The sequence below is a fragment of the Sorex araneus genome, chromosome 2 (genome assembly GCF_027595985.1).
Source record: "Sorex araneus isolate mSorAra2 chromosome 2, mSorAra2.pri, whole genome shotgun sequence".
Lineage (NCBI taxonomy): Eukaryota > Metazoa > Chordata > Mammalia > Eulipotyphla > Soricidae > Sorex > Sorex araneus.
In genome coordinates, this window is record NC_073303.1 from 103,715,195 (window position 1) to 103,728,008 (window position 12,814).

Sequence of the window (12,814 nt, forward strand, 5' to 3'; positions counted from 1 at the left end):
CTGGTTCTCTCTACAGAGATGGTAGAAGCCCCCCGAACTGCTGGCTGTGCTCCCCCACCCCCACTTCTCAAAAACCATACAAAACCTCTTGATGGTCAGGCATAGCCCTTACTAACTAAAGGAGACTTCTGGGAATGGCGGCCAGGCATGGACATCTCCCCCACCCCCACCCTTCACAGAGCTTAGGACAATAGCCAAGATATGAACATAGGTGCCGGAGTGATAGTACAGTGGGTAGGGCAACTGAGCGGGGTTCAATCCCCAGTACCCCGTATGGTCCCCTGAGCACTGCCAGGAATAATTCCTGAGTGCAGAGCCAGGAGTAACAGCTGAGCATTACCAGGTGTGGCCCCAAACCACCACCAACAAAAAGGTATGGAAACAAGGACCCAAGTGTCAACTAACAGATGAATATATCAGGGTGTTGTGGTATGTATGCACTGTAGCACTGTCGTCCCATTGTTCATCGATTTGCTCGAGCAGGCACCAGTAACATCTCCATTGTGAGACTTGTTACTGTTTTTGGCATATCAAATACGCCATGGGTAGCTTTCCAGGTTAAGCCGTGCAGGTGGGATACTCTCGGTAGCTTGCCGGGCTCTCCGAGAGGGACGGAGGAATAGAACCCGGGTCAGCCGCGTGCAAGGCAAATGCCCTACCCGCTGTGCTATTACTCCAGTCCGTGGTATATATACACAATGGAATATTGTGTATAGCTCTAAGGAAGAATAAAATTATTCAATTTGCTGTGACATGGATGGAACTAGAGGGTACTGTGCTGAGTGAAGTCAGAAGGAAAAGGACAAATACAGAACGGTCTCATATATGGAACTTAAAGACACATAGCAGGGTAGCAACCAAAGGCCAAAGGCAACATAAAAAACAGTTGGTGGGAAGGGTTCCAAAGGAGGGGTGTTGGGGTCCTTAGGAGAGGGAAATGGGTACACTGGTGACGGTGGTGTGGGAATAGAGTACAGGAAACCATCATTAACAATATTGTAAATCACAGAATCTCTATCAATAGAATAAATAAGTTTTTCCAAACCTACAATAAATCCTCCCTTCCTCCCCCACCTGCCCAGCAGATTCTAGAATGCTGTCAGGTGTGAGGACAGGCAGGCGCCCTCAGAGTTCAGAATCACTTCTAGGAAGGACGGGGACTCACATGTGGTGAGAGGTACAACCTCTTGATGGACGATACCCGTGTCAAGCTTGGAGACAGAGCTTGAGTTAGGAACCCCAGGGAAGCCCCATCAGGGAAACAGAGGCTGGCTGCAGAGACCCAATCACCTGGAAAGGGTAGAGTGTACGGCTCTTGCCTTTCACCCTGCAGATCCAGTTCCAATGCCCAGAACCACAGATGGCACCCTTAGCACTGCTTCCTGTGATCATCCCCAACCCGCAGCCCCTCAGTCACCTGGAGATGCCACAGAGCTAGGAAATGGGGTGGGCACACCGACTCACCATCTCTGGGACAAAGAAGAACCATAGGGATTATTATTTAATTTGGGGAATCACATCAGTGGTGCTTAGGGTTTACTCCTGGCTCTGTGCTCCGGAATTATGCCTGGTGGGACTGAGTACCAAATGGGTGCTGGGGATTGAGCCTGGGTTGGGGGTGGGGGGGTGGGGGTGCAGTTCTAGAGGGCTGCCAGGTGTAAGGACAAGTGCAAGTGCCCTCTGCTCCCCCCACTCTCTGGCCCCCCCAACTGGGATTATTTTGGAATGGCTTCACTGCCTCCTAGTCTCTCTTTGCCAAGATATCACAGGAGTTGAAATTCCTTTAGAAGAGATTCATTCCTTTGGGTTCCTCCTCCTAGGAGCTATTAAAAAAAATGTTAGTACCCATGGGAGGAATTGCAAGTTAATCAGATCTTTGCACCTGCCTAGCGTGTGCTGAGTGTTTCGAAGGGGAAGAGAAAATCTGGTTTGGGGGGATGGGGTGGGGTTTGGGGGGAGGAGGGAAGGGTACTCCTGGGATCGAATCTAAAAACTTCAGTCCTGCAACATAGATGTTCAAACCTTGAACCACATCCTGGCCCCCTCAGGGTGTAAGTCTAGTCTTGTCAATTTCCTGCTCAGACTCTCCATTCCCGGGGCTTATTAAAAACGCTGAGCATCATTCCTCTTCCCGCCCTTTCTTGTTGGAACACTGCTGGGGCGGTAGTGTGGGGGCGGCAGTGTGGGGGTGGGGCTTTACTTTCTGTTGATAGGGAAGGGCTTGTTACCACTGGATGTAGAAGTCCAGCCTGCAAAACATGTCTAGCCCTCTGAGTTAAGCCAGCTCCCTAGCTGTAATTCTCTAAAATAAATTATTTTTCCTTCATAACACTAACAACACCAAATACCAGATCTACTCTCTTAATATATTAAAAAGTTGTGTGGTTTTTTTTTTTTTGGTGGGGGTGGGCACATCCAACTGCTCAGAAGTATTTCCTGACGTTACTCAAGAACTATATGTGGTTTCAGGCACCAAATCCTGGTGGACTGAAAGCAAGGAAAGTGCCTTAGCCGCTGGCTGTGCTATCTCGTGCCCCTTAACACATTTCAAAAGGTAGAATACAGCCTTGTTAATTATCAGCAAAAAGCGGGGCTGGGAGCTCCAGGATGAACTCATTTTGCGTAATTGAGACTTCATGCCCATTGATTAGCAACTCCCTGCTCCAGTTAATTCCAGAAGTTGCGCTCCTCTTCATGATATGAGGGAAGTGGGGGGAAAGGGTGGTGCTTTAGAGTTGGCAGAATGGCCCCGGGAAAAGGGGTCTTCTGCAGCTCTGATAGGTTGCACCATGCACCTTTGATCTTGCAACTTTCCAAGCTAGAGCGTCTCCCATTGTTTAGTAAATCTGATACACACGGTTCCTTTTGTCCCTCCCCGCCCCATCCCCCCCCCCCAAGTATTTTCCTCCGGTTGTTTTGTGCTTCAAATGGTCAGTTCAAGGGTCAAAGGGAACAGCCTGGAATTAGGTGCTTAGATTTAAGCTCTTTTAAAAGGCTTATTTGATCTCCTCCACTTGCCTAGCGGAGGCTGGAACTGCATGGGGGGACGCTGGGAAAATGATGCATCAGTTCCCAAATCAACCTGAGCACGCGGGACTCCTTGGGGGACAAACCTCCTGCCAGGGCACTGTGCCAGGTTATACCAACACTCGGTGCTCCCTCCTGGCGGGGCCTGGAAAAACGACCGTCTGAGTCACGGTGGACGAGCTCAATTACGCGGACCCACAAGTCCGCCGCAGCGCTAATAACGCTCTTTTTGCAAAGGCGAGTCAATCCACCTCGCCAGCACCCTGCAACTTGATTGAACTCAGAATCGGCTGCGAGGGACACGCCCCCGAACTCTCGGTAATTAATGACACGTTTCTGGCTGTTGGCAATCCTGACTCGGCGTTGGGAGTGCTGAGACTCCCAGGGCCGGCCTCTCGTCGTCAGAAGCACCCCCCACTCCCAGCCGGCCAGTCGTGGTTTTCGCGCCCCGCCGAGCGCTCCCTAGACGCAGGGCCCTGCGCCACGCGTGCCGCCACCGTGCCAGCCCGTGCCCCGGTGGGGTAGGCGGCGGGGGGGCGCCCCGCTCTGCCACGGGCCCTTCGCAGCCATTGTCGGGTGGGCGCTCTCCCCGCCGCGTGCCGACACGCCCTCTCCGGTGTGGGAAGAAGGACGGGGGGGGGGTGCTCGGTGGGTACGGGGAGGAGGGGGGGCGCACCCAAGGAGGGGTGGGATCCTGCAGCAGCGCCCGCCGGCTCCGGGGAGGCGGGCGTCCGTCCCTGGCGCCTCCCGGGCACGCGCGGCCGGCCCCGCCCGCGTGCGCCGGACGCCAGACCGGGAGCGCGCGTCCTGCCCCCCGCGTCCCCGCGCCAGGTTCTCGGCGGCGAGCGCGCGTCCTGCCTGCGCCCCCAGCGCCGGACGCCGGGCCTGGAGCGCGCGTCCTGCCCCCCGCGCCCCCGCGCCGGACGCCCGGCCCGGAGCGCGCGTCCTGCCCCCGCGCCCCCGCGCCGGACGCCGGGCCGGAGCGCGCGTCCTGCCCCCGCGCCCCCGCGCCGGACGCTGGGCGGCGAGCGCGCGTGCGCCCCTCCGGACGTCCGCGGGAGCCGAGCCAGAGCGAGCGGCGGGGCCGGGCGCGCAGGAGTGAAAAGGAGGCGGCGGCCGCGGCTGCGAGCAACAGATCCGGGCGCCGTGCGCCATCCCGCTCTTGCTGTTGGGCGATTTTTCTCCTAATTCAAAACATTTTTTTTTTTAAATTTTACATTCGAAAATCTTGCATTTCTCTCTTTTTTTTTAAATGGCGCTCGTCCCGGGTCAGCGGGCGTTTTTCTCTGCTCCGAGATGGGCTTTGCCGTTTCCGTCTTGGCCAGTGGTGGCGGCCTGATTGTCAGTCCTCCCCGGGCGTTTTTAAGGCCAGGAGCCGGGCGCTGCACGTAGGAGAATTGCCCTCCACCCCCTCTCGGAGCCGCTCGACTTTTCCCGCCCCGTGCTCCGGGTGATTGTGTGTGTGTGTGTGTTTTTTTTTCGGGGCTAGGGAGCCGTCGCGGTGCTGCACGCCGCTGCTCTTGGCAGAGGGGACGCGCGGCGGACGCGGGTCGCTCGGAGGGGGAGAGCCCCAGCCCGGCCCCCGAGTGTGTGTGTGTCCTCTCCCCGCCGGCGCCGGGAAGATGGAGGCCGTGATCGAGAAGGAATGCAGCGCGCTCGGAGGCCTCTTCCAGACCATCATCAGCGACATGAAGGTGAGGACGCGGGCGCACCCACCGCCGGCCACCTGCGGGAGCGCCCTGCCCGGGTGTCACCTGCCCGCCGGGCCTCACCCGCACGGGCGGCTGGGGGGGGGGGTCCTGCCTTCTCCTCCCCTCTCCTTGCCGGGGTGGAGAGCGGGCAGAGGGGTGCGGGAGCCACCCGCGCCGTGGGGGGACTCGGGGCCTCCGAGCCAAGTTTCCCATTGTCTGTCCCTGGATGGAGCGTTCGACCCGCCGAGCAGACACTTGATTTCCCCAGGGACGGGGCTTTGGGGGCTGGGGGCCCTGCTCGCTCGCTCTCCCCACCCGTCGCCCCCCCCCCATGCCTCGGGTGGGAGAGCCTGAGCAAGGCCTTCCTTGCCCTCCAGCCCTCCCTCCCTCCTCGGTTTATCCGGTGCTCGGGAGGCGGGGACGGGGGGAGGGGGGACCCAAGGAAATGAGGTTATTAATTAGGCTGCTGGGAAGCAGGTGAGGGTGTGCGTGCATTCCCGGGTGGGAAGCGGAGCCGAAGTTCCCAGAGCTGCCTTGCAGCCCCCCCCCCCACCGCCGTTTGCCCCTAGCTCAAGGCAGGGGCGCTCCCCACCTCATTCCCCCCAAACTGCTTCACTTCCCAGTCCTCCACGCCCAAAGCAAGCGTGCGCGCGCGTACACACACACACACACACACACACACACACACACGCACGCACACACGCATACATACGCACGCGCACGCGCGCGCGCGCACTCCAGCTGGTCGCTTACGAGGATTGTGACTATTGGGCACGCACGCGTGCCTCTGTGTGTGGGGGGCGGGGAACACCACCCCGTTCAATTTTTCCTGCAAAGGGTGGGACTGGGGATAACCTGATCCCTGCACGTAGATTATTTTGGTGCAGAGAGGGGACTAGAGCTCTATTACTCATGCGAAGGAAATAGCACCCGCTGGTGCTGTGGCTGGAGGTGGGGAGTAGGGGGCGTTAGGTGTAGGTTTTGGGGTGTGTGTGTGTGTGTGTTTCTGTAATGTGTATTTATGGCGCTTCTCTTTGGCTCCGACCCATCTCCAGTTTGCCTCAGCAGATCCGGGGAGGTGGTGTTTAATGAAAAGCTCGGCTTTCAAAATGAGTGGGCAGCTTTGGAAAGCTGTGCCACGGGTGGGTGTGGACAGTCCCCCCCCCCTCCGCGCCTGCCTGGGAGCTGGGATGAGCTTTGTTTGGCTGGGGAGAGGGTTCGAGGTTCCGGGCTGGTCTTGGGGGAGGACATGCCTAGTGGTCAGGGCCTACTTCTCCACCCTCTCCAGCCCACCACCTCCTGGCCCAGGGATGAACTTTTTTTCCAAGGTGCAATCATCCTAGGCTTGCCTGTTGTGAAATGTCACTCTGGAGCCTGCGCCTTTTGCCGGGAATGGGCATTCTTGTCGCTTAAGCCATCCTCTTCAGAGAGACCCTGTGTGTGCAGGAATGCCTCTAGCCCAGCCTCTTGAATGTGCCGGGCTGTTCCCTCTTCCCTCCCCACCCCTCCCCCATCAGTGTTTGTCCCAAGTGCTCTTTTGAGACAAAGATGAGTGCTTCCTTGCTCTGTCTGGGGGTAATCTTTAGTAACTCGAACTCTGCACTCCTTAGAATCCAGTGCGATGTCATGCGAAGCCTACCTGGTGTATTGTGATCAGCAGGGGAAGAGTGGGGTAGGTGAGGCTGCCTGTGTGTGTTCTTAGAGGCGAGGGATGAAGGTCCCCAGGCCCTCCTGGTCACCGGGACCCCAGCCACCTCCCGGCTAGGCCTGCTGCAGTCTCCGAGGGTTCTCATTGAAGTTTCTTTTTTTTTTTTTTGTCTTTTCTCTTTGTTCCTTAATCCAGAACACAGGCTGGACCCTTCGTGTCCACCAGTTTTGATCCAAGTTTCGGTTCAAAGCCCCCAGTAGGCAGCTTCCCAGAGGGTGGGCACCCTGCAGGGCCCTCTGGTTGGGGGGGGGTTGTGGGTGCTCAGGGTTTGTGTGTTTCTGCGGAATGGCAGTGAAAGGCCCCCTTTTCCTGTGGGAATCTGTAGCTGGAGGTTACGCTTCTTTCCTTCTGACTTTCGTAGGGTTTGGTCAACATCCTGTGGGCCAGGCATTTATTTACAAGGTTTTTTTTTCTTTTCCTGGTGGTGGTTTTGTTAATGGAGGATTTCAAAAGCAAAGGGAAAGGCATGAACATAAGCCGGGAAAGGAGGTGGTGGGGTGTCTGCAGGATTTCAGATGGTTCGTGGAAAAAAGAGGATAGAGGGAAGAGGGAGAAGAATCTTGATGGCTTGTTTACGCAGGAGACAGTTGTTGCACACTGCCTGGAACTCCTCCTCATCCTGACTGCCCTGTGGCTTAGCCAGCAGATACTTGGGAGGAGGATATGGCGTGTCGGATGAGCTGTGTGCGGTGACTTCAAGGCACCCTCCGTTCGAGTCCGGCTTCCATGTCGGGAAGCTGACTCTCTCGTGACCTGCTTATCTCCTTCTTCCCCTGGGAACTCCCGCCAAGGGGCACACAGGCCTCTGGTCCCCTCTCTGTGGCCTGGGAAAGACTCCGGTCAGGGTTGGAAGCCCACTGGGGTGAGGCCAGAGTAAGGAAACTCCCCCCCACAGCCCTCTTTGCCGTATTATTGGATTCTCTAAAATGTACAACAGCACAGGAAGGGAGTGAGTTTCCTCTTGGGAAGAAACAAAAATGGAGGCATTTCAAGGCTTAGGGACATCCATCCTTGAACAACCCAGGCCCTCGAGATGAGATGACGGGAGCTCTCGTGGGGAGCGCTAGCCTCCGACGCCTCCTGCTTCTCGTTCCTGGGGCCAGGCACCCAGCTGTGTGGATGGGGCATTTTACTCTTTTTGGCGGCAGGGCAGAGGGTGGGGTGAGGGAGAGGGAGTCGGAGAGTACGTAGACATCCTCACTATTTTTCCCCCAGCAGCAGCAGCAGCTGTTAAACGACTTACTGATTCCTTGAGGAGAGGAAGCCTTGTGTTTTTCCCCTTTCTCCCACCCTGCAGTGGTCCCTGTGAACAGCAGTGTGCAAAATCGCTTACTGCCTGCCTTTCCGCCTGGCCCCATAAATCAGCTCATCTGGTGGAGAGCTGGCCCCACAGGAAAGGGGGACCAGAGGTTCATGTGGCTGGACGGAAGGGCTCTGGGCCCGTTTGCCGGGGGAGCAGGAGCCTGGGAGGAACTGCGTGGACACCAGAGCAGTTGGCCAACTCCTGGCTCCGGGTCTGCAGTCTCTTACGGCGTCTCTCCATGAGTCTCACAAAAATGGGTTTAATATTGCAAAGAGGTTTGTGCCATTCATTTTTTTAAAAAGAAACTGATGGTCCCCTGAGCACCGCCAGGGTTAATTCCTGAGTGCAGAGCCAGGAGCAACCCCTGTGCATCGCCGGGTGTGACGCAAAAAAAAAAAAAAAAGAAACTGATGATTGCTCCTAGGTGACTCCCCCCCCCCCCCTGCCAAAACACACAGAGAAATAGAACAGGTCTTTAAGGTATGTTTCTTGTGCGTGGCTGACACCCTGGTTCAATCACCAGCACCTCATAGTTCCCGAGCACCACCAAGGGTGATTCCTAAACATGGCCAGGCATGGCCCAAACCGTCCCCTTCCCAAAATTGAGATGCTTGTGACACGCTGCGCTATATTTCTGACAGGTGTAACAGCATAAAAGGATTTGGGTGGTGAGCTAGTATAGCTGGCAAGGCAAGTGTCTTTTTTGTTTTTTTTTTTATTTTTGCGTTTTGGGTCACACCCGGTGATGCACAGGGGTTACTCCTGGCGCTACACTGAGGAATTACCCCTGGCGGTGCTCAGGGGGCCATATGGGATGCTGGGAATCGAACCCGGGTCAGCTGTGTGCAAGGCAAACGCCCTACCTGCTGTGCTATTGCTCCATCCCCCCAAAAGGCAAGTGTCTTGCATGTGGCCAACTGGGGTTTGATCCCTGACACCCCATACGGTCCCCGGAACCTTGCCAGGAGTAGCCCCTGGGCAATGTTGGGTATAGCCCAACCCGTCCCAGCCTGTCCCAAAGATTTTTCTATTCGCCCTTTAGAATTGATCCGTGTGTTGGAGCCAGTGTGGAATTTGGTGATCTTGGGGAGTCCTGAAAGACCAGGACATTCTGGCCGAACTTGAGGACAGTTGACTCTATGGATGTTTTCCTTCTTTTAATGAGTAACTTGCTTTGTGTGTCCGTGTGTTTCAAACCTGGTTGCTAAAATCAAATATTTTCTCCTGCCTTGTTGCTCAAGATTGAGCATGTCAGGTGCTGTGTTGGGCCCGATGTGGGGAGAACTTTGAACTCACTTGGAGAGTGTGCTCAGGGTTATATAACGTGAGCAGGGTGAAAAAATACCTGATCACACCTTCAATTCTCCACCCGCCTTCACTTTAGACAGGGGTGTCCTGTTACCAGCACCTGTGCCCAGCAGAATAGGGGCCTTGTTGTCTCTGCCCCCGCCAGCCCCACCCGTTTGCCACCAGTATCCTCTCCCCCGAAATTCGGCCTAAAATTAGAACTGCTGAAGGGACTTCTTGAATTCCATCGACATCTTTTGTGGTCAGAAGGCATGCATGATATTTTCCCCCACTTATCAGAAGATCAAGAATGCGGGTAATGGGTCCAAGGGGTGGATAATGATTTCAGAGTTGTTTTCTTCCCTCCGGTTGGACTTTGGGGTTCCTGTCCGATGACCGGGTTCCCTTATTTGGTGTTTGTTGGGGGCCTCCTGTTTGGAGGGTCTCCCTGCTGAGCAGTGAAGAGCTGGTGCACAGGACCCCCCCCCTTTGGACAGCTGCAGCCCTGGGAGCCCCCCAGCCCCCATAAATACCTAATGTTAATACAGTATGGTGGCCCAGAAATAAGGGTTTGTAGTCAAGCCTCAGGAAGCTCTGGTCTCCTCAGGACCGCCCTTTGCATCTTGATGAAATGTCTTCTCTAGGATGGTGACGGAAACACCCAGCCCAGGCCTCCCTGGTGGCTCCCCAGGGGCCCCGTGCTTGGAGGCTGATGGGCCTCTTTGTCATTGGTGCCACACAAAGGCAGGCCAGCCTGGGAGAGTCCAGATGGCCCCATGCTGGCTCTTCTCCTAGCAAATGGCTGTGTCTGCCCAGAGTTTACGGCTTCCTCTGTTGGGGCGTGTGGGAGAGGAGAGGTTGCCTGAGATCTACCCCGGGGATGCCCGTTAAGAAACGGAGGGCATGTTCCAGCTCTGTTTGTGCTGCTCATATCTTGCCCTTTTTGCGAAGGAGTAGGTTTTTCTTCTTGACTAAAAGTATTTCTACCCCCCACCCCCATTGGTGGTACCAGGGACTTCAACCCCTCATACAGGCCCTATGGCTGTAGTCAGTTGGGATAATTCCATGTACATCCCATTCAACCAGATTGCTTTCGACTTCTTGCCGGATGCTGTGTTCTGAAGTTCCGGTCTGGGATGCCGTAGATGTGGACAGGCAACACTCCTAGGCCCTGGCTGGTGGGAAATTTCCCTCCTTCGGCTCTTGCCTTACAGGATCATGGCCTGCTGTGGTCTTGATGGAGCCCGGCTCCAGGCACCCACCTCTCCAAGCTGTGAGTTAAAGCATGGAAAGATACAGGATTCTCAGGAAAGTTTAGTTTCAAATAGGGAACAAGTTTTCAGTGTAAGTAAAACTTGGAACCTTTGAGAGTCTCTTTTTAGCTGCTAATCTCTTGACCTCTGAACTCTTCTTTTGCCTATCAGGGGTGGGGGGGAAAGGAAAAAAAACTTATATATTAGAAAAAAAGGTTATCTGTCAGTTTGGCCAGCTCATTTGAGGTTTTAAAATGCTTGGAGGGTGAGGAGGTTGGACCTATTGATCCATTAAATGCTTTATCTGTAATTTTCATCTAGGCTTTTTCCATCTTCCCAGGGATGGGTGAGTGCTGGCAGGAGGCTTTCCTTCCTTAGTGAGACCATTTCGAAGTTCAAAATGGGTTTGGAAAAAATGAGATCATTATGAATCTGCCATTACTTCTGGGAACTGCCTGGAGGACACTTTCCCCTAAAATCCGCACCTCTCTTAAAAACAAAGAAATACCTCTTCCCCAAGCCAAAACAAAAGCCAGAGGACAGATTTAGCCGCTTAGGACATCAGACAAGAAGTATTTGGGGCTCCTTAAAGTGAACCGACAGATGCCTTAAGCAGTTTAACTCAAATTTGCAGATGGCACTGCTGATACAGCCTTATTAAGTAGCACGCTGGCCGGGAGAGGCACTAAATTAATTGGCTGAGCATTGAGGAAGCCCATTGTATTTTGATTGCCGAGATTTCTTCCTCAAATAGCTGGAGGCTTCGGAAGGTTTCTTACCAGTACTAACCACCGCACAAAGCAAAACAAAAGATACCCCTAGTCCCTAAGCAGAACCCACCGAGTATGCCTTGCCAGAGCAGCCCACCCGTAAAAGTATGGCCCATCTTCCCCACCTGTTAGTAGTCCCAGGTGCTTTTCAGTTTAAGGTCCGCCAATGGGCTACCTGGTGTGTGTTTGGAGTCACAGTACTCATAGCCTTTGGAGAATGGGGACAGGAAGTGACTTCTCAGAGAACCTACTCTGTGCTAGGCGTGGTGCCCATTTTACAGTTGAGAAGACAGGTTCGGCACATTTGTCTAAAGCCTATACGGTGAGCTGGACTGAAATTCAGACCTTGGTTGAGTTAGTGCTCGAGCTGGAGCTCTTTAAAGGCTGCCTGAGGGGGGCGGAGGGGTAGTACAGTGGCTGGGTGCTTGCCTTGCGCAGGCTTGCACAAATCCGCCGTAGGTTCCATCCCTGGCATCCCATATAGTCCCCCAAAGCACTGCCCCAAGCGATCCCTGAGTGCCGAGCTAGGTGAGCCTTGCTGGAGAGGAAGCTGGGGTTGGCGTGGATTTATTTCTAGAGAGAAAGCACTTCGCTTGTGAGCCCTGATGCAGGCTCAGCGAAGGAGTCGGGACCTTGTCTGTGTGAGACGCAACCCCAGAGCTAGCCTGGAGATGTGCGTAGGAGCTGTGGGCCGGGAACTTGGTGTCTGGGTCTGGACATCACCTTTGCGGAAACCGCTTCCTTTGTGATTTACAGATCTGTGTCCACATCCTCCTTGCATCCACAGTCTTGAATAACAGGCCACCTGGGGTTTCCCTCACCTCCTGGGGCAGAGGGAGATGAAGCCTCCTGGGGGTTGGAGGCAGGGAGGGAGAACGGAAGGCCACAGGTCTGCAGCCCCCCTGATGACCTGAGTTAATCAAGTTCATCCAGAGTTCAGTGCCTCCTTGCAGAGCTCCTCCTGGCCTGGTGGGGAGGACTCTTCCAGGCCAGGGAGGTGCTTCCTTTGGTTGGGGTGGGTGGAGGCCGTGGAACCCTTAGCCTCGGGCAGGGATTGCCAACAGCACTCCTTCCTGTGCTGGTTTTGGCCAATGCCAAGCCTGGCTCTGGTTTCTGAGTGTGGTTTTTCCTCTTCCTGTCAAGTTCAAGTTGGTGGAGAGGAAAAAAAATCACTTGAGTGTCTTTTGAGCTGTGCTTCATTTGCTTTCTTTCCCTCGAAGACCTTGGGCAGTGGTGAAAGGCATTTGCTTGCTCGGGATGGGGCCTGTTCTGAGTTCTAGGCGGGGGTGATTTGGCCTGGGACGGCTTTGCCAGGGTTACTGGACCGGGCAGTGGATGCTGCCCTTCATCCCCCAAGGTTCAGCTTTGGCGGCCACGTCCAGCGGTGCTCCCAAGATCACTCCTGGTGGTGCTGGGGGACCATATGTGGTGCCCAGGATCGAACCCGGTTGGCTGTGTTAAACAAGTGCTTTTTCCCACGGCCCTGCCTCTGTGGCCCAGCCTCTGAGGTGCTGATTCCTTGCTGAATTCTGATTTCCAGCCAGCCACAGGCAAGACGCGATATCCACCCCCTCAAACGTCTCAGTCGGAGTCTGAGTCGCAGTGGTGCGGAGAAGCTGGGCGTGGCTGCACTCCACAAACACCGGGAAACTATCGAGGTGGCATGTGTTCCTGTGGGGTGTGCTTTATGGCGAGAGGAGAAACGCAGCGTTAAACGGAACTGTAAAAAGAGCAAAGCGTTTCTCGGGTACTTGGCTGTTTTTTTCAGTAAGAGT

General features: G+C 55.1%; 1 protein-coding gene across 9 annotated transcripts in view; it reads left to right on the top strand.

The window, feature by feature from the left end:
• Positions 1 to 4,030: 4,030 nt before the first annotated feature.
• The window catches only part of MTSS1 (MTSS I-BAR domain containing 1), a 146,538-nt gene continuing 137,754 nt past the window's right edge, over positions 4,031 to 12,814 (top strand). For 4 of the 9 annotated variants that reach the window (XM_055127069.1, XM_055127068.1, XM_055127074.1 and 1 more), the window contains exon 1: positions 4,031 to 4,721. In XM_055127069.1, the coding sequence (XP_054983044.1) occupies positions 4,650 to 4,721 (72 nt within the window). In that variant the 5' untranslated portion in view covers positions 4,031 to 4,649. The remainder of the gene's footprint in view (positions 4,722 to 12,814) is intronic. The other 5 variants (XM_055127067.1, XM_055127071.1, XM_055127073.1 and 2 more) reach the window with 3 other exon arrangements.